Below are 21354 nucleotides of genomic sequence, written 5' to 3' on the forward strand. Positions count from 1 at the left end.
CGACATCATCATGCGACATACCAGACGAGCAAGCGTTAAGTGTGTTAATAGCAGTGTATTGTTGTATATTTACTGAGAAGGCCAGAATTCAATTTGTACATGTTGCTAGAACAACGTCAGCTGTCAACAGTTTGGTTAGTGTAGTCGCATTTTTTTTTGTAACTTGAATCTGAGGTTACTTTTAAACAAAGACGCCCAGTAAAGCGTGCAGCTAAGTGACGTTGACAAATAGCTGAAAGCAGTCTTACATCTTCTTTGCCGCAAATGGTCACCGGTTGTTCTGACAACGTTTGATTGTTGGTGCTTGTTAGTGACGGCGGAATGAGTTATGGATATAGCGGTGGAGGTGGAAGAAGAGGCAGAAGAGGGGGTCGCGGGAACAGGGATGGCAGCAGAGAGAGATGGGACAGAGGAGGCGGAGGAGGCTCGAGAGGACACAGTTCTGACTTTGACCAGGACCGAGGAGGTGGAGAACAGAGGGACCGTCCTCCTCCACACCTGAGGGGCCGTGAGATTGGTCTGTGGTACGCGCGATACGGAGCTGTGAGGCGAAAGCAAGCTGACCGGAGATCGGTACGTGTTGTGGTGCTATATTACAAACACACAGTGCAATTGTACCTCGTTAGTTGAACGAAGCAGGTCGTCCTCAGGTGTTTCTGTATAACGGTAGACTGTCAGTCCGCAAATAACCGAGAGAGGTTCGACTTCTAATAGAGAACACCGATCTCTGAGTAGCGATAATTTTTGCCTAATCAGCTAACTTTATTAGAAAGTGTTTTAGAGAAGAGTTTGTGTCAACAAATCGGTTGGAAGCCACCCATCTGCCCCATATCATTTATCTGTATAAATGAGTGTTTCAATAGTGCACTTTCTTTCCAGTTTTCTAGTTCTGCATTGATTCTGATTATTTTACCAGTGGTGTTCCTTGTTTCCAGCTGAGCTACCCACCTATTAAATCATACCCAATTAGTTTATTTAATGCACTACTTAAAATATGCATATTAACTCAGTTGCAGAGTCTAGTTATTCTAAGGTACTGGTTGATGTTTCCCTTTTTTTTTTTTTATTTATTTGTGTGTAGCGGGCAGTGGTCCAGATGGATGAGGCTAGAGAGCAGCACATCACCAAGCTGCTCAACTCTGTCCAGAACGACCAGCCTGGCCTAAGAAGAGATGGCTCAAGGAGGACAGCTACCGATAGTGATGCTCATTGGTGAGAACAGCTCCCTCACTCCTGGCTTACACTGGATTGTTTTCAAGCATATGAGGAAGAAATCTGAAACTCTAAATTCTTGAATGCTGCTAAATGCTACGAATGTGACTCTAATTAACATGTTTATGGCCCTCAGTTACTTTGATGGGGATATGCCGGAAGAGGATAAACACAAGGTTGAGGTCAAAGAGGAGGAGGAGGAGGAGGAAGAGGAAATGACTCCAGGCCAGATGAAAGCGAAAGACGCATCACAGCGGTAACTTTGCTTGAAAAAGACATGACTTGCTTGAAAAAAATATAGCTCAGAGTTTGAATGTGCTCCAGAACAATCGCTGCTGTTTGGGCATCTGCTGTTTGGTTGATGGTAATGGAAGTTGATGTGTTTGTTTAGTGGCGTCTCTGCCGCAGCAGTTAAAGACGAGCCTCCGGACAGCTGGGATGACGGAGATCAGGAAGGGAATGATGAGGCGAAACCGATGAGGAAAGACAAGGATCTGGACTTCTTATTTCAGGAAGTAGTCAGAGACCGGTCACTGGATGATTACTTGAGAAGAGATCTGCAAAGTAAGAAATCTGATCGGAAGTACGAAGAAATGCTGGTGAGTTTAGTATAAAGTTAGATATATACATTTGTTACAGTTAAAGTTTCTGGCATCAACCATCTAAAGTATAACAATATTTGCATTGCTTTGACAACCAAGAACAGAAACACACCGATAGAATTAAACATATGCAGCACTGATAATTTACTAAGCCTAAGTGGAATTTGGCTTTTTATGAAGAATTCCATGAAATAGCTTGTTTATGACAAACTTGTGCTGTGTAGATAAAACTACATCCAATTAAAAAGTTCACTTGGAAACCAGATTTTTCAGTTTGTTTTATCAGGTCATTGCAAAATTACTGAACTGTTAAGCTATTGTGTAGTCACTGATTATCTTAGCTAATTGAAATGTGGCAGACTTTTGGATGTGTAAAATCTCACCACAATGAATAAAGACGTAGCTACTCATGATTTTATGTTTTTTTTTTTCTTTTTCATCTTTAGAAATTCAGGGAAAAACTACCATCCTATGGAAAAGAAGGGGTGAGTGTCGATTGAATTTCTCCTTCAAGCAAATACTCTCCTTCTGTTTATAAATCGAATGCTTTTTCTTGTCATGTCTTTTCCTCAAATTCAAATTCTTTTTTTGTAATATATCATCACCTTTATCCTCTCCTCTCAATCATCTCAATCATTCTGTCCATAGGAGCTGGTGGAGCTGATTAACTCTAACCGTGTCCTAGTAGTGAGCGGGGAGACCGGGTGTGGAAAGACCACTCAGGTCACCCAATTCATCCTAGATGACCATATCAATCGAGGCATTGGCTCAACGTGCCGTGTGGTTTGCACACAGCCCCGTCGCATCAGTGCGATCTCGGTATGTCCCCTGCTGACTCTCTGGGATCACATGTGGCCGTTTGCCTGCTGATGGAAAATGCGGTTACTGATATGTGTGGTTTCACCTTTATGCCGCTTCCCACATAGTTGGATAATATTTCTGCCATGCTGGTAAATGCTGTTGTATGTGTGTGCTTCTGTTCAGGTAGCAGAGCGTGTAGCAGCAGAGAGAGCCGAAAGTGTTGGAAATGGAAATTCCTGTGGTTACCAAATCCGACTGCAGAGGTAAGGAAGCCTTTTCAAACATCTGCTGATGCATGAAATGGAGGTTCTGGATGTTGTTTAAATCAGGCTCAATGTGTCTTTAATTGGATCTCAGGAACGTGTTTAGTGGTTGAGGAACCGAAGAAAAAGCTGGAATACTGTCACAGTTTTTTAGGTTGCAGTGAACAGAGGCTGTTTGTGGCTTTCTTACTTTGCTCCTGGTCTGAACTTTCTGGTTTACATTAAAGGTGGTGAAGTTGTTAGATTTGTCAGAGTCGGGCAGATTTAGTCCTCTTAAACAGAGAGAGATGCATCCCAGCACTTATTCAAATATTGTGTTATATCTAGTTTGTGTGTGACCGTAGAATAAATACACTCAAATTAAATAGATGCTACAGTTGAGGTGTAGCTCAGGAGGTTTTCCTGTCTACATAACAGTTTTTAATTTGAACTACATACGCCTGATCTACATTATTGTGGAGTCATCAGAGGATGTTTCCTAATGGAATAGTAAAGTTTAATAAGAATAATGGTCTACAGTTTATGGAATGTATGAATGACACTGAATGATTTACGAGGTACAGAGAATATAAGTAGGTGTATAAATCTTTAGAAACGCCAATGATTTTAGCCTTTTTTGTAAATGACATCAATATATTCATGTTAGGGACGAATGCAGCAAAGCTAATTGGTCAGTGAGTCACAGTACAGCGGAACAGTGAGTTTTTTAAGAAATGGAATTGAGTTGCATAAAAAGATGCATAATTAAACAGTTAAAGATGCTGCGGTAAAGTCCTGACAAAGCATCACAAAGGAGGAAACCCATCCTTTGGTGATAGACCTTTGGCAGAAGACTGTTGACGGATGTTTGTCCGTTTGTCCAATCGCAGTCGAGCCCCCGAGTAAAAGGATTCCACATATTAAAGAGTTGCAATTACCAAACTCTTCCATCCACCTTCAAATCAAATTTGAGTATCTGTCGTTCAAGACACAGTTCTTTATCTCGCTGTGACTTGAACAGATTTTGGTAAACGGCTGAAATAGAAAAATGGGCCGTTGTTGATGGGAATGCTAAACGTAGAGCAGGCGCAGGAAGTGATGGATACTGCTGGGGAGAAACGCGCTCAAGCTGAAGCAGGCAGAGCGTTTCTGGAGATGGGGGGGGTGGAGCTGTCTGAAGTGAGCGGTGTACAATAGAATGCAGTTGGTGGGAGAACTGTAAGATGGGAGGAAACTGAGCGAGTCGGATGTGCTCAGGGAAAAGTGATACAGGTGATTAACACTGAGGCCGTCAACGAGCTGTGACAGAACACAGGGTGCTGGAGTGAATTTAAGACTCATTTTTCATCTTTCCATGTGAAGCTGTTGTTTTTTTTTTTTTTTTAATGAAACAAGTTAGATTGTAGACAATTTAAAAAGGCATCAGATGTTTAGTCCGACAGCTATGATGTCGCTGCCCACTGGTGCAGTCGCTCAGACCACAGGAGCCTCTCAGTGGGTATATGCAAAAACTGCTTTGTTACACTTCTAATGATGCACCAGCTTCCCCCACAGAGCACCCACCCTCTTTAGTTTTCTTTTCACAGTGGGTAATCGACTTCTGTGGGAACTGAATACAAATTGACCGGATCTCCTGTCACGTTGTCTTTGCCAACTAAAGGCTAAAATTGCAAGTAAGCAGTGAGTTACAGAATTCAGTCAGTGCACACGGTTACTAAATGAAATGCTTTCGTAATTCAGGGTTGTTGTGATAAATATAATGTAGAAAATTGTTTAGAGTGAGTAAAATTAATTGGATTTGCAATATTCTTGGACAGAATATAATAGGAGAACAAACACGGGGCCCTTTGCAAGCCGTCCTCCAAAGTGCAGCTGAATGAGGTTTTAGCTCAAGGACAGCAAAGCTTCAGGGGACAAAAAGAGGCTGGAGCTGATAGATTATTTCACAGCCTTCAATTTTGCAAGCAGACCGGTTGCTTCCTGAAGAAGACGCAGTTGGGTGGAGGTTGTCGGCTTATTTGCACAATTAAAGGCTGCTTTCAGATCCATGTGGTCCAGTCCTCTCTTTTCTTTTGGATAATTTCGAACTCGTTTGTCGATGTTTGGAGAGAATGACCTTACAGATGGATGTGGCTATGAAGGACTGCACTGAGTGGTGGAGAATGTTCTGGTCAAAACTAGACATTTTCAGTCTGTGGGGCTCTCACTCTGATGTTATTTCCCTTGGAAAAGGGGATTTTGAGGCATGTAATACGCGGATTGCGGGAAGAAAGAAGACGGTTCTGTGAAATTTGTGACCTGTGGCAGGCTTGTACCAGCAGTCAGAATACCTTATATATGACACGAGCCCTATTTTTAAACCTCTCTCCTCTACTTGAATATTAGAGTTAATGTTGTGCTACAGACTGCTGATAAATATTGTGGAGAACTGACATGCTCACTTATCACTCATTTATATTACTGGCCATTGACAAGTTAATGCTCACTAGAAAATCCAAGGCGACTGGTCTTAATTGAGGACCGGAAGATCTGGCTGCTTACTGTACAGAGAGAGCGAAATGACCTCACAGCAAACTGTTCTTTGGCAGTATTGCAGTGTAGAAATCATCTTATGGTACCGCACAGAGAGGATGATTTGTGGAGGTGTTAAGACAGAACCAGCAGCTCCTATTTGCCCCGAGGCACCTCAGCGCTGAATGTGCTCTGGTCCCCCCCGGCAGGCTTGGTTTGTTCTTGTTTTTCAGACCTTGTAAATACCGTGTTGCGTGTCACAATGGGACCAGATGTTGTTATCCCATCATTTTTATGCCATAATCACCGTTCGTATCGTTGCTTCTGGTATTTTTGAACATCTTTAGCCGCATTGTTGTTTCGCTGCGCATTGATTTTGTGAAGTCATTTGTAATTCTTACCATAGACTCTGTATGCCATACAATATTCATTTCAACATTATTTTCGTGTGAAATTAGCCGCTGGTGTAACTGAATCATGATATCGACTATGCAGCAAAGCCCTCAAGGAAGTTTAGTTATCTGTGAGATTAATTTGGACGTTTCTGCTGGTTTTCTGAGGATTAAAATAAATGAGAACCCTTATTCTGATTAATGGATATCAGTCTTTAATACCTTTTCATAAAGGATTATACAAAGCCAGTGTGAAAATGAAATTGCATCTGATCTCCACGTGCAATGTCGAGGATTAAAACGAGAGCTTCTAACGACCCATTCAGACCGGATGCAACATACCCATGTTCCTGCCTCTCAGACCTGGGGCAAAGCTCTGAGCTTTTATCTCCATTAGGGCTCGTTTTACTGTGGTAAAAGTTGTCACACAAACAAAATCGATGAGTTACCACAAATATGTGATGGATTTTCATTGGATCCGAGTCAGTTTTTTTTAGGCAGCACAAATGTTGTTTACTCTGTTACAAGGAAAGTTAGGATCTAAAAGACGAGGGATTAACATGTCAAAATGTCATAGCCAGACTCTATTCAGATGCTGAAAAATAAAGGCTGAAGGGACTGAACATCTATCAAAAGCTGAGGATCATATGCGACTAGATATTTGTCTTATTAAGATAAAAGTAGGGGTACTTTGTATTTCCACTTTCAATTTAGTCTTCAAAAAGGTATAATCAAAGGAGGCAGATTATTTTAAATGGATTCTTCTATTCTTTTTGGTTTTAGTAATGGGAAAGTGTAACTGTCCACTGAAGGTGTAAAAGAAGAGATTTGACCAACAGTGATTACTAGATAATATAGAACTCATATGAACCTTTTTTAATTTAAGATTGGATGTTCAGGTGAAAAACAAACAAACAAACAGAACATATTTCTATTCCTTTGAATTCCTTCAGAACTTTCATGAATAACTGTTTAGTCACAAATTATTGTTGACATTTCATTAAATGTAAATTACATTCCGATCCGGTGAAGGTTTAGAAACTGATCAGGCTTTAAAAGGAATAGTTAAGAGGTAATTAACTAAGAAATGAATAACCAAAGAAATGTATCCCTTAGGAGGAGACCGTGGATTTTTTAAAAAATTTTTTATGAAAACATGAATTGAAAATACAGTTGGGCTGCTTGGGATGGAAGTTTTTATATCAGCAAGATTTTCTAGAAAGACAATGTCAGCTTTTATGTGAGCCTCTAATTACAGGTTGAGTATCATAATGTTGCCTTGATAAAAAATGATACTCACCGCGTAAATTAGACCCCAGAAAAGATCATTTTGGAAGCTGTGAAGACAGAAATGTAGTCTTTAGAAGCTGAATACAGAAAGGTGGATAATGATCAGAAATGGAGTTTTTTTGGTGGACCTTTGTTTATTTTCTTTACACTGTTTTCATTTAAAAATTAAAAGAAACTAAAAATTATCAAAAAACTAAAGTCTTCTTTTTTTCTGTCTTCTCACATTTCACAGCCGGTTACCACGGAGACAAGGTTCCATCCTGTACTGCACAACAGGCATTATTCTTCAGTGGCTTCGCTCAGATCCGTGAGTCTGATCCCATCCCGCCTTTCTTTTCCCCCCGTCCTCATCGCATCCTCTCCCCGCCTTTCTACTCTGCGTCTCCACCCCAGCCGTCCTACCTTTGTCTCTCTTTCATGTCCCCACTGGTTTGCAGTTGACTCTGCTATCTGTGGAAGATTCATTAGTATGGGTCCCCATCCTCACAGGCAGAGAAATGAAGACACGCGCGCACACAGCTTCTGTCGACTGATCCCTTCATGCTCATCTTTGCATTCTGAAAAAAAACAGACAGAGAGCGCAAGCTTTACCTTGACATTACACTTCATTCTCATTCACAATTGGCACAACTCGAGAAATTTGACTTTGAAGTCATTTACACTGCAGCTGGCTTGCCGGTTGACAGTTGGTGTGAACTGCAGCTATGTTGCATTCTTTTTTCTTACTCTTCTGTTGTTTAATATACCGACCAACTTAGATGGATAAGTGGTCATGTCCATTATTTATAATGGTGGCAAATCTTTTCCATTCATCCACTGCAGCCATAACATTCAGATAAGTTACCTTTTTCAAAGCCTTAAACCTTCCCTGTTTTAATTATTTATCTTTTTTATACTTTTTTATTAGATTGTTGTCTAGCATCAGTCACCTAGTGTTGGATGAGATCCATGAGAGAAACCTTCAATCGGACGTTCTGCTCATCATCGTGAAGGACTTACTCAACCTCCGAGATGACCTCAAAGTCATCCTGATGAGCGCTACGCTCAACGCAGAGAAGTTTTCGAAATACTTTGGTGGGAAACTCATCAGATCGCACACAAGGTTTTGTCTAAAAGTAAGGTCGGTGCTTATCATCCGTTTCGTTGCCCCCTCAGATAACTGTCCGATAATACACATCCCGGGTTTGACGTTCCCAGTGGAGGAGTTCCTTCTTGAAGACGTGTTAGAGATGATCAGGTTGAACAACACTGTACCCGAACTCACGCGTTCACAGGCACAACCCAGCATTCGCACACGCAGACTTAGTTTTTTTTAATATAAACTGGATGGTGTCTCTCTGCCAGATACTGTCCTCAGAATCAGGACCGTCGCCCAAATTGGAAGCGAGGCTTTTGGCAGGGGCGCAACTCCAGATCTGAGAAAGAGGAGAAAGAGGCTGAATACAAGGAGAGCTGGCCCTGTTATGCACGCACACTGCAGGGCAGGTGAGTTGGAGGGAACAGCAGGGTAGTTAAATTGGCAGAGCAGCTGCCAGGTTGATAAATGTGTTGTTTATGTGGGGAAATGGGAGGATTTGGCTTTGTGGCATTCACATCTCTTAATAAATAACAACCTTTTCTTTTTAGATTTGAACTTTGAGCTGAGCCCAGAGTGCTTAAAGGCTGAATATAGAAAGTTCTCATTTTGTTCAGCGTGCAATTTACAGAGAAAGATGAGTGCTTGGGAGCACTCGATTGTCTGATATATTTGTCAGATAAATTATTCATGCATCTGCATTACAGTGCTGTACCTCAATGATGGGAGGCTGTGATGTTTCATACATTTTTGAAAAACAGTTTTCCTAAACTCAACAAGCTTTTTTTTTTTTTTTTTTTTTTTTTTTTACGCAACCATTTGGGTGGCATTCCCTTTTCTATACCATCATTATTAATGCTCCATCTTTACTGCAAGGGGATTTAAGCGTTGTTACTTTGCTGTAGCTTACTTTTTCGAAAGTCCGTTGAAGCACCACAAACTCCTCCACGGGAAGCAGTGAAGCGACAGCAGACCTTGACAAAATCTGGCCATGATGTGCCTTCCCTCTGAGTTGAGCTGATTTATGCATCCTTTAGAATATAACTGCTGTGAAACAATTTAATGATCTCTGACAGTTCAGTGTTGCAGCGTCTGACATACTTCAGTCACAAGCTCAGTTTGCCCCCTGTGCATACACACTGGGACAGGGACTGTGGTTCAGTTTAATGGCCAAGTCAAACAAAGTGTGTTTCAACTCAACGGAGCATGTAACCATGCTGAGTGTCTGGTGGTAGCAGTAACCCTCCAAACACGAAGTCATTAATACCTTGCAGTAAAATTATTGCTGAAGAAGTGAGAGAAGTATTTTCAACACCGTTCTTATAACACATTTATTACACGGCTGTTTACGGTGGCTTTTTCAGTGCATACATAAAGCTCAACGCTTGTGTTGATGTTTTCTTTATCGTCTTCTGTGAGTAAAATCCGAGGCACTCGATGCAGAGTGCTCTGGTCCAAGCTCCAGTGCTTCGACTGGCTTCATGTACTTGTTTCCACACGAGTGGAAGAGAAAGAGCGGATTCTTATCCCAATTATTAAGTCTCACCTCCTTAGATAATAACAAAAAGAGCTGATAAGCAAATCGTCTCACAACACCGAGCCAAACAAAGCCGACATGATTTGGTTCCTGTGTGAGACGGCATATTTGCATAAACATCAGGCTGTGCATATCCAGGAAGTCTCTTTATCGACACCATCTCTGTGACAAATTGCCCACACTTTCAATAGCCTTGCTAGTCATATTTAAGGTTCACCTGGTCTTGGTTTGGGGGGCGAAGGGGGGCAATGAAAGTTTCTATGCGCCGATTGTTGAATGATGTAATATTTATGTACAAAAACTTGTCTAAATCCCCTGCAGTTGCCTTACATTTATCACAGCTCAGCCAACAAGTTGGAGAACAATGAGCGCGGTGCGTGGCCTTGTTTAATTTTTTGAGTGAGGGTGTGTATTTATCATTTGTCAATGTTTTACAGATACTCTAACAGCACCGTCGAAGCCCTGGAGATGTTAGACAGTGATGAAAAGATTGATCTCGATCTGATTGTGGCACTGATCCGTCACATTGTGTTCAATGACGAGGTGAGTGTAATCTTGAGGTTTCAAAGCATTCTGTTTTTAGAAAGTGAAATTGTACCGTAGAAGAAGATTAGAATTGCATCCGAGCATAACGGGCTCCTGTCACTGGAGGATGCCACGTCTTGAGGACGTTCAGATTCATGTTCCTGGATATGAGGGTCTTCTACCATTTCTGATCACTCCTACAGAGCAGTGGCTCAGGCAGAAGATGGTTTGCTATCAAACAAAAGCTACTAAGGTGACACGAATGGTTAAGCTGACAAATAGAGAGAAGTAGATCATAGCAGATGGAAGGAGCAGGTCTGGCTTCCAAACACAGAGTGACATTAGATCGGAGAAAATGACACATACCCTGCCAGCAGATCTCTACCGATGAGTGATGAACAGATGTTCTCCCTCTGCACTTATCCTGTTTCCTCATTTTATGTCGTTTCAGTGCTCAGTTCACAGACTGTCACAAACGGCACTTGTCGATATTGAGAGGAAAACGATGATGGCGAGGACAGTTTGCACTGCAAGGGCCAGAACTGAAGGAAAGATGAGGAAATTAGATGCACGCGTTTGCTTTCACTGTGTTTTTAGCTTCCAATTTTTGTTTTTTGATTAAAGTGAAACGAGTTTAATTATTTATGTTAGTTTGTGGCTTTGTTTGTATGAGACGTACACAAGAGGAGTGAAGAAGAAGAAGAGAAGCCCTTGAACGAGGAGTGACTAACTCAGACAGACAGAATAATTATCCTCTCACATATGAAGTCATATCTCTATCAGTCACGGCCCCACTCAACCAGTCGGCCAGCTGATTTGCCGTGGCACTGTCAAAAGGCTGAGAGGGAATCGACTGATTCTCCATGACGGCGTTCTGAACCAAGAATATAGCCCGCCTGCCAGGCTTTCAACTGCTATGATTGGTTAATTATACTGAAGAGGTCTATGATTAGACACCTTGGGGGCTGATATGCAGGCATTAATGAGTGCCTGGTAGGTGCAACTCTAAATGTGGGTGGATCGGTGTGTGTGTTGCCAAATAGCTGGCTAGCACTACAGAGCTCACTGTGCTCTTTCTTAATTTTTTTTTGTACGAATTGATCTGACTCTTTGTGTGCTGCATGCATATAATGGTTCGTTTCTGTCAGGCTGTAACTCCGTATGAAAGCACACTGCTTGCATCTCTCCTCCTCTTTCTTTCCTACTCTTACATTAACACGCAGTCCCATGTGGGTGCCAGTGTTTGAGCACTGTTGATGATAATTAAGTTTAATTAAAAGGCAACAGCGCTCACGGCTCTAAAGTTGCTTTTTACGTCGAACTTCATTCTTTTCTGGAGGTGAATTACGGCTCTTTTGAAAGAGTTATTTTACACCAGCTTAATTTCATCCTGAGCATGATTTTTAGTTTAAATAAAGGTCTTTAGTGCAGTGAAAAAAGCTTCTTTTTTTGGTCTCGACAGTATATAATATCTCTGTGTCTCCACCTTGGAGGCCCCCCGTAACGGTTCTTGCTGCTCTGATACCAACGGCTCGTTGTTATCAGTCTGTTATTTTCTCTCAAAAACACAATGATTTGGTGCAAAATGACTTTTTCAAATATCACGTCATTCTTGTGACGGGGATGAAAAAAAACAGAGTCGCTGGCTTTCAAGTTGTTTTCAAGTGAAAGTCTTGTCAGATGTTCCTCGCTCGGATGATTAAATTAGGAAACGTTGCTCCGTTAAGAAAGTGTGCAATGCACGTCAACCTTTAAACATCACACGACATTAAACCGTTAATTTAGGGGAATTTAGGTTTATACAAAAACATGTTGATATTCCCGATAGGTCAGGGACTGCTAAGGGGTAATTCTATTGAAACCGAGGCACCGGTAATAACACTGCTTGCTGTATTGCAGCGTTCTGCTGGGAAAACCTGCATCTTAGCAGTCACAGGGGAAATTGCTTTGACACTTGCCACTGAAACATTTTAACAAACCAGTCCCGTCCCCCCCCCCCCCCCCCCCCCCCCCCCCTCACACACCTCCCCTAAATGGCAGCACTCCCAAACAGTTGCAGCAGTGTTGATGTAACATTTTCTTCAGCTTTGGGTGTTTTAGTGTACAATTCCCTCTACCGTTGACCTGTTCGCTGCATATCTGATGGTCCGCAAGGTACAGTGCACATACAGGAGTGGCTACACCAATTTATAGCAGGACCAGGCCCAACTTTAGTGTGCCTCAGTCCTTCAGAGGTAGTCTGAGAAAGCTGGCTCAACATCTTTGCCACTTGATTAAAAAAAAAACACAAACAGAAGCCACTTTTTTTTTTATTTCAGAAATCTGTGCTTTCTGTAATCTAACTTTCATTCTTCCAGAGCAGCTGCCTGTAGTCTGCCATTTATTGTCTTCCTGCAAGTTTTTAGAGGACGGCTAGTGTTTATAAAAGACTTCAGCTGAGATCCTCTCCGTAATGGCTTCAGAGGCATGCATCGATCTGAGCCTTTTAGTTGCAAATGGAAGCACTTTTACCGCGCTGTGCTGTAATTACCTCATGGTCTGTAATTGCAGCTGTTTTAGTGGTGGCTGGTTGTGGCATTTTTGTTCAGTATGAGTCCAGCTCCGTGCATTTTTGTGCGTATTTACATCTAAACATGAGGGAAAATGGGTGTCAGGTTGAAAAATCTCAGAACTTCCTTTGAAAGGCTTCATTCTAATGTTTTAACTATCTGCATCACACAGCTGGACGAGCAGAGATGTTCTCGCACTGGAATACACGGAAATGCTCGTTTTTTTTCTATGATAGAATTAGTGTATCTGTATTTTTCCTCGTGGCAGATTTGTTGTGTTTTATTTTATTGTTTTCTCTTCGGTGTTGTGAGAGAATCAAGTGCCAACGCCAGGCGGAAGCTGGCCTGTTGTGGAAAGATGTTGCCTTCATAAAGATGTTGGCAGGGAGTTCCAGGGTCTATTGTGTGTCTGAGTGCGGCTGCTGGGAGCTGAGGGCGAGTCATCTCAGCTCCTCCAAGGACTCTTTTGGCACCGTAATGGCTGTGTTTGTTACTTGTTTCTGCTGTGTTTACAATGGTTGCGTCGTTTCTTTGACAGGAAGGAGCGATCTTGGTCTTCTTGCCCGGTTGGGACAACATCAGCACTCTCAACGACTTGCTCATGGCCCAGCAGGTATTTCGATCAGGTACGAATATTTGACATGACTGATGACTTGCCAGGGAATGCATTGTAGAGGAAATGAGGAAATCTCCAAAAAGTGGGGGAAAAAAAGGGGTACAGCATCTTTACTTCCAAGCTAAGGAGGGGAAAACTTCCTTGTTGTCTTATATCACAGTGGAAACATGCTTCTCTCTGTCAGCGTAGTGCCTCCATCAGAACATCTAAAGGTCCAAGCTTGGTCAAACAGTAAATACAATTTAGTCTGTATCCAGTCATCTCACTCACCTCACAGTGCTCATCTTTGAAGTCACGCCCAACTGCACTGTGTATTAATTAAGGTCCACTACAACACATGCTGTGGCTCGCTTGCATAACAACTTGCACCCAATTTTAGTCCCAAACACACTTGGGTTGAAATCATCATGTAGTCCATTTAGTGACAGAGTGTGAGTAAAGGGTGTGTTAAAACTTTAGCTATTAATGTGTTAAATAAACTGGATTTGCTGTGATTTTAATGCTTTGCAGGGTGAGTAATCGAGTCCTTGTGTATTGTTGAAATATTTGACCTATACTGAAATGCAGTGAAAGTTTGGCTTGACACTGACATTTGTTTTTAAAGCACTATATCAAAGGAAAGTGCTTTTTCTACCCTTCATAAAATGACCTTATTTGAATATGCGGTAATGGAAACTGACAGCTTGCTCTTGATTCATTAGGATCCTAACGGTTATATGAGGCATATTTGAGCAGCCCCATGCGACATCTTTCATAATTTGGTAACTGTTGCTATGTCTGAGTCTTTCTTTTATGTGCGCTTGTGTTTCAGATCGGTTTGTTATCATCCCTCTGCACTCCCTCATGCCCACCGTTAATCAGACGCAGGTCAGCATTCTTCTTTCTTCCTTTCTCTGTCAGTCTCTGTGTCCACCGATTGTCCTGCTTTATTCCCTTTTCAATATCATAGATGTCCAGTTTCATTTTTCTCTCCAACTCCTCTCAGGTTTTCAAAAGGCCTCCGCCAGGAGTTCGAAAGATTGTGATTGCTACCAATATAGCTGAGACCAGGTGTGTATGTGTGTGTGTTTATGTGTTGATTAGCATGTCCAACATTTGAACTTTTACTTGGTTTCTATGTATTTGTGGCTGTTTTTCCTTTTTAGTAGAGAAAGGTTAAGACATTTTATCATCTAAATGGGCTTTTTTGTGTGTAAAGCAGCAGGTCCCAGTCATTACTGGGGAAAAAGCCGATTTGGAATAATTGGCATATATGTCTTGGACTGATTACAAATGCTGTCACATTGGCTTGGATGGGAAACTCTCTGACAGGCAATTTGTTAATGCATTCACACTCAAACAAACAGACCAAATTAAGAAGCTGCCTTCCCTCTCATCACTCCACTAAATATAGACTGTAAACCTACCGAAGGGCTTTGATTTATTTTTTGTTTTGGAATGATTGTGTGTTTTAAGATTCCTCACGAAATATTCTTCACGGACTGCTTTGAAGTGCTTTTTATTTCTCTGTTATTTGATCTCACTTCCATCCCTTTCTCTCCCTCTCGTTTACACCTCTCCGTCTCTCCCCACAGCATCACTATAGACGATGTTGTTTATGTGATAGATGGAGGAAAGATTAAGGAGACCAACTTTGACACCAACAACAACATCAGCACCATGACAGCTGAGTGGGTTAGCTTGGCTAATGCCAAACAGAGGAAAGGACGTGCCGGCAGGTGCGTGTGTCTGCACACGTACAGTATTTCACATGTTTATAATGCGGGCCTACTTTACACCAGTGGCTCTGACTATGTAATACTTATCTGGGAGAATTGTTTTTCCGTCAGTCCTCCCCATCGGCCCACTTCTTCCTCTTTCCCTATCTGTAAACACAAAGGCAAAGTGCAGTTACTCCCAGGTTGTTTCCAGTGTGCGACTCAAGACGTCTGCTCTGTTAGATAGTTCTGACATCAAAGTGCCGCAAGGCCCAATTAGCAGGAGCTGCTTACTGTGTGCAGTTTCTTCCCACTGATTTTTCAAATTAAGCCCTTGTCACAGGACTGGGATAACATGTAACCTTTTTTTTTTTATTTTATTTCTCCCCTCTGTCTCCCTAACTCTCTTCTTCTCCGCATATATTCAGAGTGCGTCCAGGAAAGTGCTATCATCTGTACAACGGGCTCAGGGCCAGCTTGCTGAATGCCTATCAATTACCTGAAATTATGAGGACACCGCTGGAGGAGCTGTGCTTGCAGATAAAGGTGGTGCATTTGGGGAGAAAGGGAGAGAAGGATGGACAGACTATGAAAGATAGACGTTGGCATGGGAGTTGAGATGAAGAAGGGATTACGGTGAATGGCTTTGTGAGTGTATAGGGGTGCAGGAGCAAGGATGGGGCTGGTGTTTTTGGTCCTGTGCTGAGTTACAGCCTCTCGTGCCTAATGAGAACAAGGGACAAGCATCCCAGGCTGACTCATGCCACTTGTTCCCCTGCTCTTTCTCTCTTTTTTCCACAACAGTGTAATCACTTCTCCTCTTGGCCTCGTTCTCATACGTGAATAGCCATTTTCTTCATTGGCCACTTTCTATATTACCTCCCCCCGACCCCAGCCCTCCATCCTTTTTTTTTTTTTTTTTTGCTGCCTCTTTTTGAATCCTCATACTCCACTCAGGAATATTTCAGCCACGGCTAATGGAACATAAAGCCAAAGTTCACTCGGTTCTAGTGTTGGCAGTGATTGTTCTCTCCAGTTGCTTTATTAGATGTGTGTTTTACTGTGCATCTTCCACCAGTTCAGTCGAATGTATTAGGGTATGTGTGTGATGTGGCTTTTTTTTTTTTAAGCTAGTGGGTGAGAGGCGGACTAATGCATCATACCAGCCACAAAGTGAGAGAAACACCAACAACATGCTTACCCTGAGCTGACTCTCTAATGCACAGACATCCCCCAGTCTGTCAGATATACATTAGAGATTTGGTTGCCTCCTTACTCTGAGGGTTAGTGTATTTAAAAGTCTGTCTGATGTAGGAAATAAAACATTGAGGGAGTTTGAATATTCACAAAATGAGCTTTTTCACATTTATCCTGCGCCCAGTTGAGGTGGTTAACTCTTCATGTGTAACATCACACCCGTCTTGTCAACAGCGGTATGAACAGGTTGCGTCTTATATGCAGCAAGCTTGATAGAAGGCACACAAAGCTAATTCTAATCAATCTTCCGGCATCTGTTTTCCACAGATTAAAAAGCTCAGAGACAAGTTAAGGGTAAATATTATGACAGTTTGTTTCTGTTGGTCAGTGAAATGTCATGTACACCCTCTAGATATTGAAGCTGGGATTCATAAGTCGATTCCTGGAGAAAGCCTTGGACCCTCCCACCGAGAAGGCTGTCAACCTCGCCATCAAGAACCTCACAGATCTGGTAGGACAGAGCATAGGTCACTTCTTTTTCTTTTTCTTTTTTTTTAATGAGCTGGGGCTTTAGAACAACTTGGATCAAACAGTTAAGTGTAAAATGGTGACTAATGGTTGAGCAATTGAGCAACTGTGTTCTCAGTTATTGTTTTGCTTCTTGAATTGTCAGAAAATAGCATAGATTGCCCCTTACAGACCCTGAAAACTTGTGGTAATGCTGTGAGAGCACCTATAAAGACAACAAACCAAGAGCCTGCTGATTTCTCAAGTTCAATATTTTTAGATTTAAAGTTTAAAGATTTTTCAAAAAGCAGTTTTACACACAAAAAACCCCAAAACATCTGTTAACATCTTGGTTTTGAGTTCTATGGGAAAGTTTTTTTTTATCTGCATTAAGTCCCATCTCAAACGACGCTACAGGTACTCTACAGACTCTCAGGTATTTGATGGCTCCAACTCCACTTGGCATTGATGATAAAAGTATATATAAATGTACTTTTCTTTTTAATTATTTAATGGATTAATTAAGTTTCCAAGCATTCTGCAAGACAGCTGGAAGCTCACTTTCAACCCTTCAAAAAAATAACAGACTAATCTTTAAAGTCATGCTTATCAGAATCTGTGGTGTCCAACACATCCTGCAAAAATAATGCCATCTCATCACTTTGTCATAGTTTACAGACTAGTCCCCGGGAGGTGGTGCTAGTTACTGGGCTGGTTCTGTGAACACACCAGTAAAAACACTGCTACCGACACTGGGAAAGGATTTTATACGCTTGCTGTCGCAGATGCACCCAAATTTTAAAACTCTGCTTAAACACGCCACCTTTGGTCGACATTACCGTCTCCGTTTTTAAGAATGTGGCTTTTCTAGCCTGAGTGCAACAGGCCTCTCTTGACCCGAGTGAATAGTTTCAATGTATGACATCAGGAACAATTATTCACAAATCTGCTCGCTCCGAGGAGAGTGTTCTGTAGCTGGCCATCTTGTGGATTAAGATCAAGTGAAAGATGACATAAAATTTGAATCTGACAACAATAAAACCTTTCTGCAGTAAGCTCTTTATAACCTTATAACATTGTAATTAATATGGCTACTCGTTTAAAGCCAAGAAATGCTTATGGACTGCATGCAGCTTCACTTTTTCAAGCCGTTGCTATGCTAACAAAAACTTTTTGAACCTTCTTGAATTATGGGCAAGTCATTTGCTTTCTTATGGATATGATTAAAGGCACAGTATACTGAGCTGAAGATGACCACAACCATGTTCTTTTCTCCTGGATATTGTGACCATGCTGTGTTAGAACGCCCTGGACCACACAGAGAATCTGACAGCGCTGGGCGTCCACCTGGCCCGTCTGCCCGTGGAGCCTCACATCGGCAAACTCATCCTGTTTGGGGCATTGTTGGGATGCCTCGACCCCATACTCATCATCGCTGCTGCACTCAGCTTCAAAGACCCTTTCTTCATACCCCTGGTAGAGCACTGAGTTCACAAATATGAAAGCATACACTGGCAGTGACACACACTCACAGACGATTCAACACATTTCAGCACTACCTTCTGAGTTTTCATGTCTTGCATACTCACATTTTTCATCTGGTCCTCAGGGTAAAGAAAAGATGGCAGATATGAGAAGAAAAACCCTGTCCAGGAACTCCAAGAGTGACCATCTCACTATTGTCAATGCCTTCCAGGTAAAACAGCCCACACCCGTGAGCCTGGTACTTCTTTCATCACGGTTTTTCTGAATGAATTGGTTCTATATTGATTTGTCATGCATTGACTGGCCAGGGCTGGGAGGAAGCTAAACGGCGCGGTGCCAGGTATGAGAGGGAGTACTGCTGGGACAACTTCCTGTCTGCCAACACACTCCAGGTGAGCCAGGCTGATTGCAAATGTTTTGCTTTGAGAAGAGAAAGAACTCCACGATTGTACCTTTAGTTTGACTTTTGTCCAGCAAGTTAAGGACGTATAGCTTTTTTCAGAAGTCATTTGTCCTTTTTATCATCCAGATGCTCCACAACATGAAGGGCCAGTTTGCTGAACATCTCATGCATGCGGGCTTTGTCAGCAGCAAGGACCCAAAAGACCCAAAATCTAATATCAACTCCGGTAACTAAGAGGAGACTTTCTGTTCGTTCTTTTTTTTGTGAATATGACAACTCTGAGAAGCAGTGCTCATTAGCTCTTTCTCTAACTTTTCCATTTTTTTCCTCAGACAATGAGAAGTTAATCAAGGCGGTGATTGTAGCAGGGCTGTACCCTAAGGTGGCCATGATCAGACCATCTCACAGCAAAAAGAGGCCCGGGTGAGTCTGCTCGTCCACAAAGGGACAGCACAGCACGTGATAGAGAAGTTCTTATTGCTCTTGACCGGGAATGTCTAACTCGGCCCTGATGTCTCGTTAGCTGGTTTGTTCAGAACTGAACAATCCTTTGAATCTGAATCAGACGTGTTGAAGCGAGGAACAGGGCTAAAACCTACAGGACAGCGGCCCTCCAGGACCAGAGTTTGACATCCCCTGCTCTAGACAGACATTTGGCCCTCGCACTGCAATCATTCATCAGACCTCTCATGAAAGAGTTCTGTAAGTGTCCCGCGACACTTACCTGCGGCTGTGCAGAGACCGTGTTCAGAAAAAAACTGTCAAAAACAGAGGCACTTTCTGAGCTCAAGATCAATGCACTCATCATGAATTTGCCCGAAGGCAGCTGTCATCGGCACCGGCTGTGACCAGTGTGCAAAAGTTAGACGCGTACAGCAGGGGGAACAGACACTTTCCCTGACAGTTGGGCTTTTGCTTTTGTCTATCTGTCTTAGTGACAGTTGCAGGCCCAGATGCACGTTGGTTTCCACTGGGTCATCTCCGCTGCATGTGTCATTCTCAACAGATGTGACAATAAGCCAGTCGCAAGATATCATATCCACAATACAACTGTGCAGATTTAAATAAAATCACAACTTAAGTAAGCACTTTTTGTTTGCTACTAAATCAGACTGCTCTGTGGTACGTGCAGCTTGTTCTCAGCAGTCAAGCAGCAGGTTCTGTCTCTCCGACACGTGAGTTTGGAACATGGTGTTACTTTGATGTTAGAGACGATTTGCAGACTGAATTTAAATTTCTCTTAAATTTCTCTCCTCCCCCAGTGGCAGGATGACAGGAGACATTCAAAGTGAATTATATTAACAAGCGAAACGCATCTAATGGATTATTTCTGGAACTACTACTCTGAGAAACTAAATTTATTCAGTTTTTTTTCCCCACAGTTGGGCACACAATGTATACAATATGCAGACTCTCACATAGGGAGCATGAAATATATATATATATAAAATGGATGATGAGATATTGTTGAAGTCTAGAAATAACCAAAGCTATACGAACCACGATCCCTTCGTAAAATTCTGTCCAAATATATCACTTTTCTAGTAAGAAACCAAGTTTAAGCGGCACATAGCCACATTTTTACTATTACTACATTATATTACACATTACTATTCTTAACATTGACACATTTCTGACATCTCATCTTTCTCAGGGTGAAGGTGTACACCCAGGCTGATGGAAAGGTGTGTATCCACCCGAAGTCTGTCAATGCTGAAGAGAAGGAATTCAACTACACGTGGCTCATTTACCACCTGAAGATGAGAACGAGCAGTGTGAGTAAGCGACAGGACTCGGTAGAGTGTTCTGCTGAATGCGTGCTTGTATATCTGTGTGTGTGTGTGTTGATTCGTGTCTTTGTGATTTTGCACGTGCCCCTGTGACCGGTAACTGTGAGTAGACACAAAGCACCGGTGGCTAAAGGTTGGCAGTAGTGCCACACGTGCATTACACTTGATGAATATTTGATTAAAACGCTGCCTTTCAACTGCCTCTCAAAGGCTCTTGTGCTTCAAAGCTTCCAGACACAATGTAAGAGGGGGTGGTCAGAGAGCACACTGGTCAGTGCTGTTTCCTGACTGCTGCTCTCTCCCTCTTTCTTTTTATTTATTTTTTTCACCCCTCTTCACACTCTCAGCCCCCCCTTCACTCCGTCTTTGTTCTTTCTGTGCTTCTTCTTACGTGAGCGCTTCCATTTTTCAGGAAAACACCTTTCATGTCTTCTCTGATTGCTGCCTCTGCCTTTGTCTCTCATTGTGCTCCACGTGTCTCGATGAAGCAAAGTGTTTTGCTGTATTTAATCAGAATTTTTGCGACATTTAAGTGACACACTTATTTTTTTCACCTGCGCATTGCTTCTTTTTTTTTTCTTCTTCTTCTCAAGGCTATTTGTTTGCTGGAAAAGATAAAGCTGAAGACTGAGGCTGTAGATGGGCAAAAATAGAATGAAAAGTTGCAGATGACGTTAAACTTTATCTTTCTCTGACGCACTTGCCCTTGGTGTTCTGTTACATTCCACGTATGTGGGATAAAAGCAGTTGTCCCTGTGCTCTCCTTCCTTTGAATTCTCTTCTCGGTGCCACTCCAACATTTGGCACTAATTTTCAACTCTTTCTTGAAGGCTGAAATAGGTTCGTCTTTTACCTTTGTGTCACCAGGTGCGTGCTCTAATTGAAAATGCAGTTTCTCTCTGAGTAAAGTGCCCTGAGATGGC

At 42.2% G+C, this 21354-nt stretch overlaps 1 protein-coding gene across 1 annotated transcript in view; it reads left to right on the forward strand.

The window, feature by feature from the left end:
- Window positions 1-21354, forward strand: part of dhx36 (DEAH (Asp-Glu-Ala-His) box polypeptide 36) — a 23200-nt gene continuing 1846 nt past the window's right edge. The window contains exons 1-24 of the mRNA XM_072392324.1: window positions 1-573; window positions 1082-1212; window positions 1349-1468; window positions 1604-1811; window positions 2261-2299; window positions 2463-2633; window positions 2799-2878; window positions 7283-7357; window positions 7958-8124; window positions 8206-8287; window positions 8395-8535; window positions 10100-10205; window positions 13275-13362; window positions 14164-14219; window positions 14338-14402; window positions 14927-15070; window positions 15478-15595; window positions 16659-16757; window positions 18056-18229; window positions 18363-18449; window positions 18547-18630; window positions 18768-18867; window positions 18974-19064; window positions 20296-20416. Coding sequence (XP_072248425.1) covers window positions 322-573; window positions 1082-1212; window positions 1349-1468; window positions 1604-1811; window positions 2261-2299; window positions 2463-2633; window positions 2799-2878; window positions 7283-7357; window positions 7958-8124; window positions 8206-8287; window positions 8395-8535; window positions 10100-10205; window positions 13275-13362; window positions 14164-14219; window positions 14338-14402; window positions 14927-15070; window positions 15478-15595; window positions 16659-16757; window positions 18056-18229; window positions 18363-18449; window positions 18547-18630; window positions 18768-18867; window positions 18974-19064; window positions 20296-20416 — 2799 coding nt within the window. The 5' untranslated portion in view covers window positions 1-321. The remainder of the gene's footprint in view (window positions 574-1081; window positions 1213-1348; window positions 1469-1603; window positions 1812-2260; window positions 2300-2462; window positions 2634-2798; window positions 2879-7282; window positions 7358-7957; window positions 8125-8205; window positions 8288-8394; window positions 8536-10099; window positions 10206-13274; window positions 13363-14163; window positions 14220-14337; window positions 14403-14926; window positions 15071-15477; window positions 15596-16658; window positions 16758-18055; window positions 18230-18362; window positions 18450-18546; window positions 18631-18767; window positions 18868-18973; window positions 19065-20295; window positions 20417-21354) is intronic.

The sequence above is a fragment of the Leuresthes tenuis genome, unplaced genomic scaffold (assembly GCF_036924035.1).
Source record: "Leuresthes tenuis unplaced genomic scaffold, fLeuTen1.0.hap1 SCAF_9, whole genome shotgun sequence".
Lineage (NCBI taxonomy): Eukaryota > Metazoa > Chordata > Actinopteri > Atheriniformes > Atherinopsidae > Leuresthes > Leuresthes tenuis.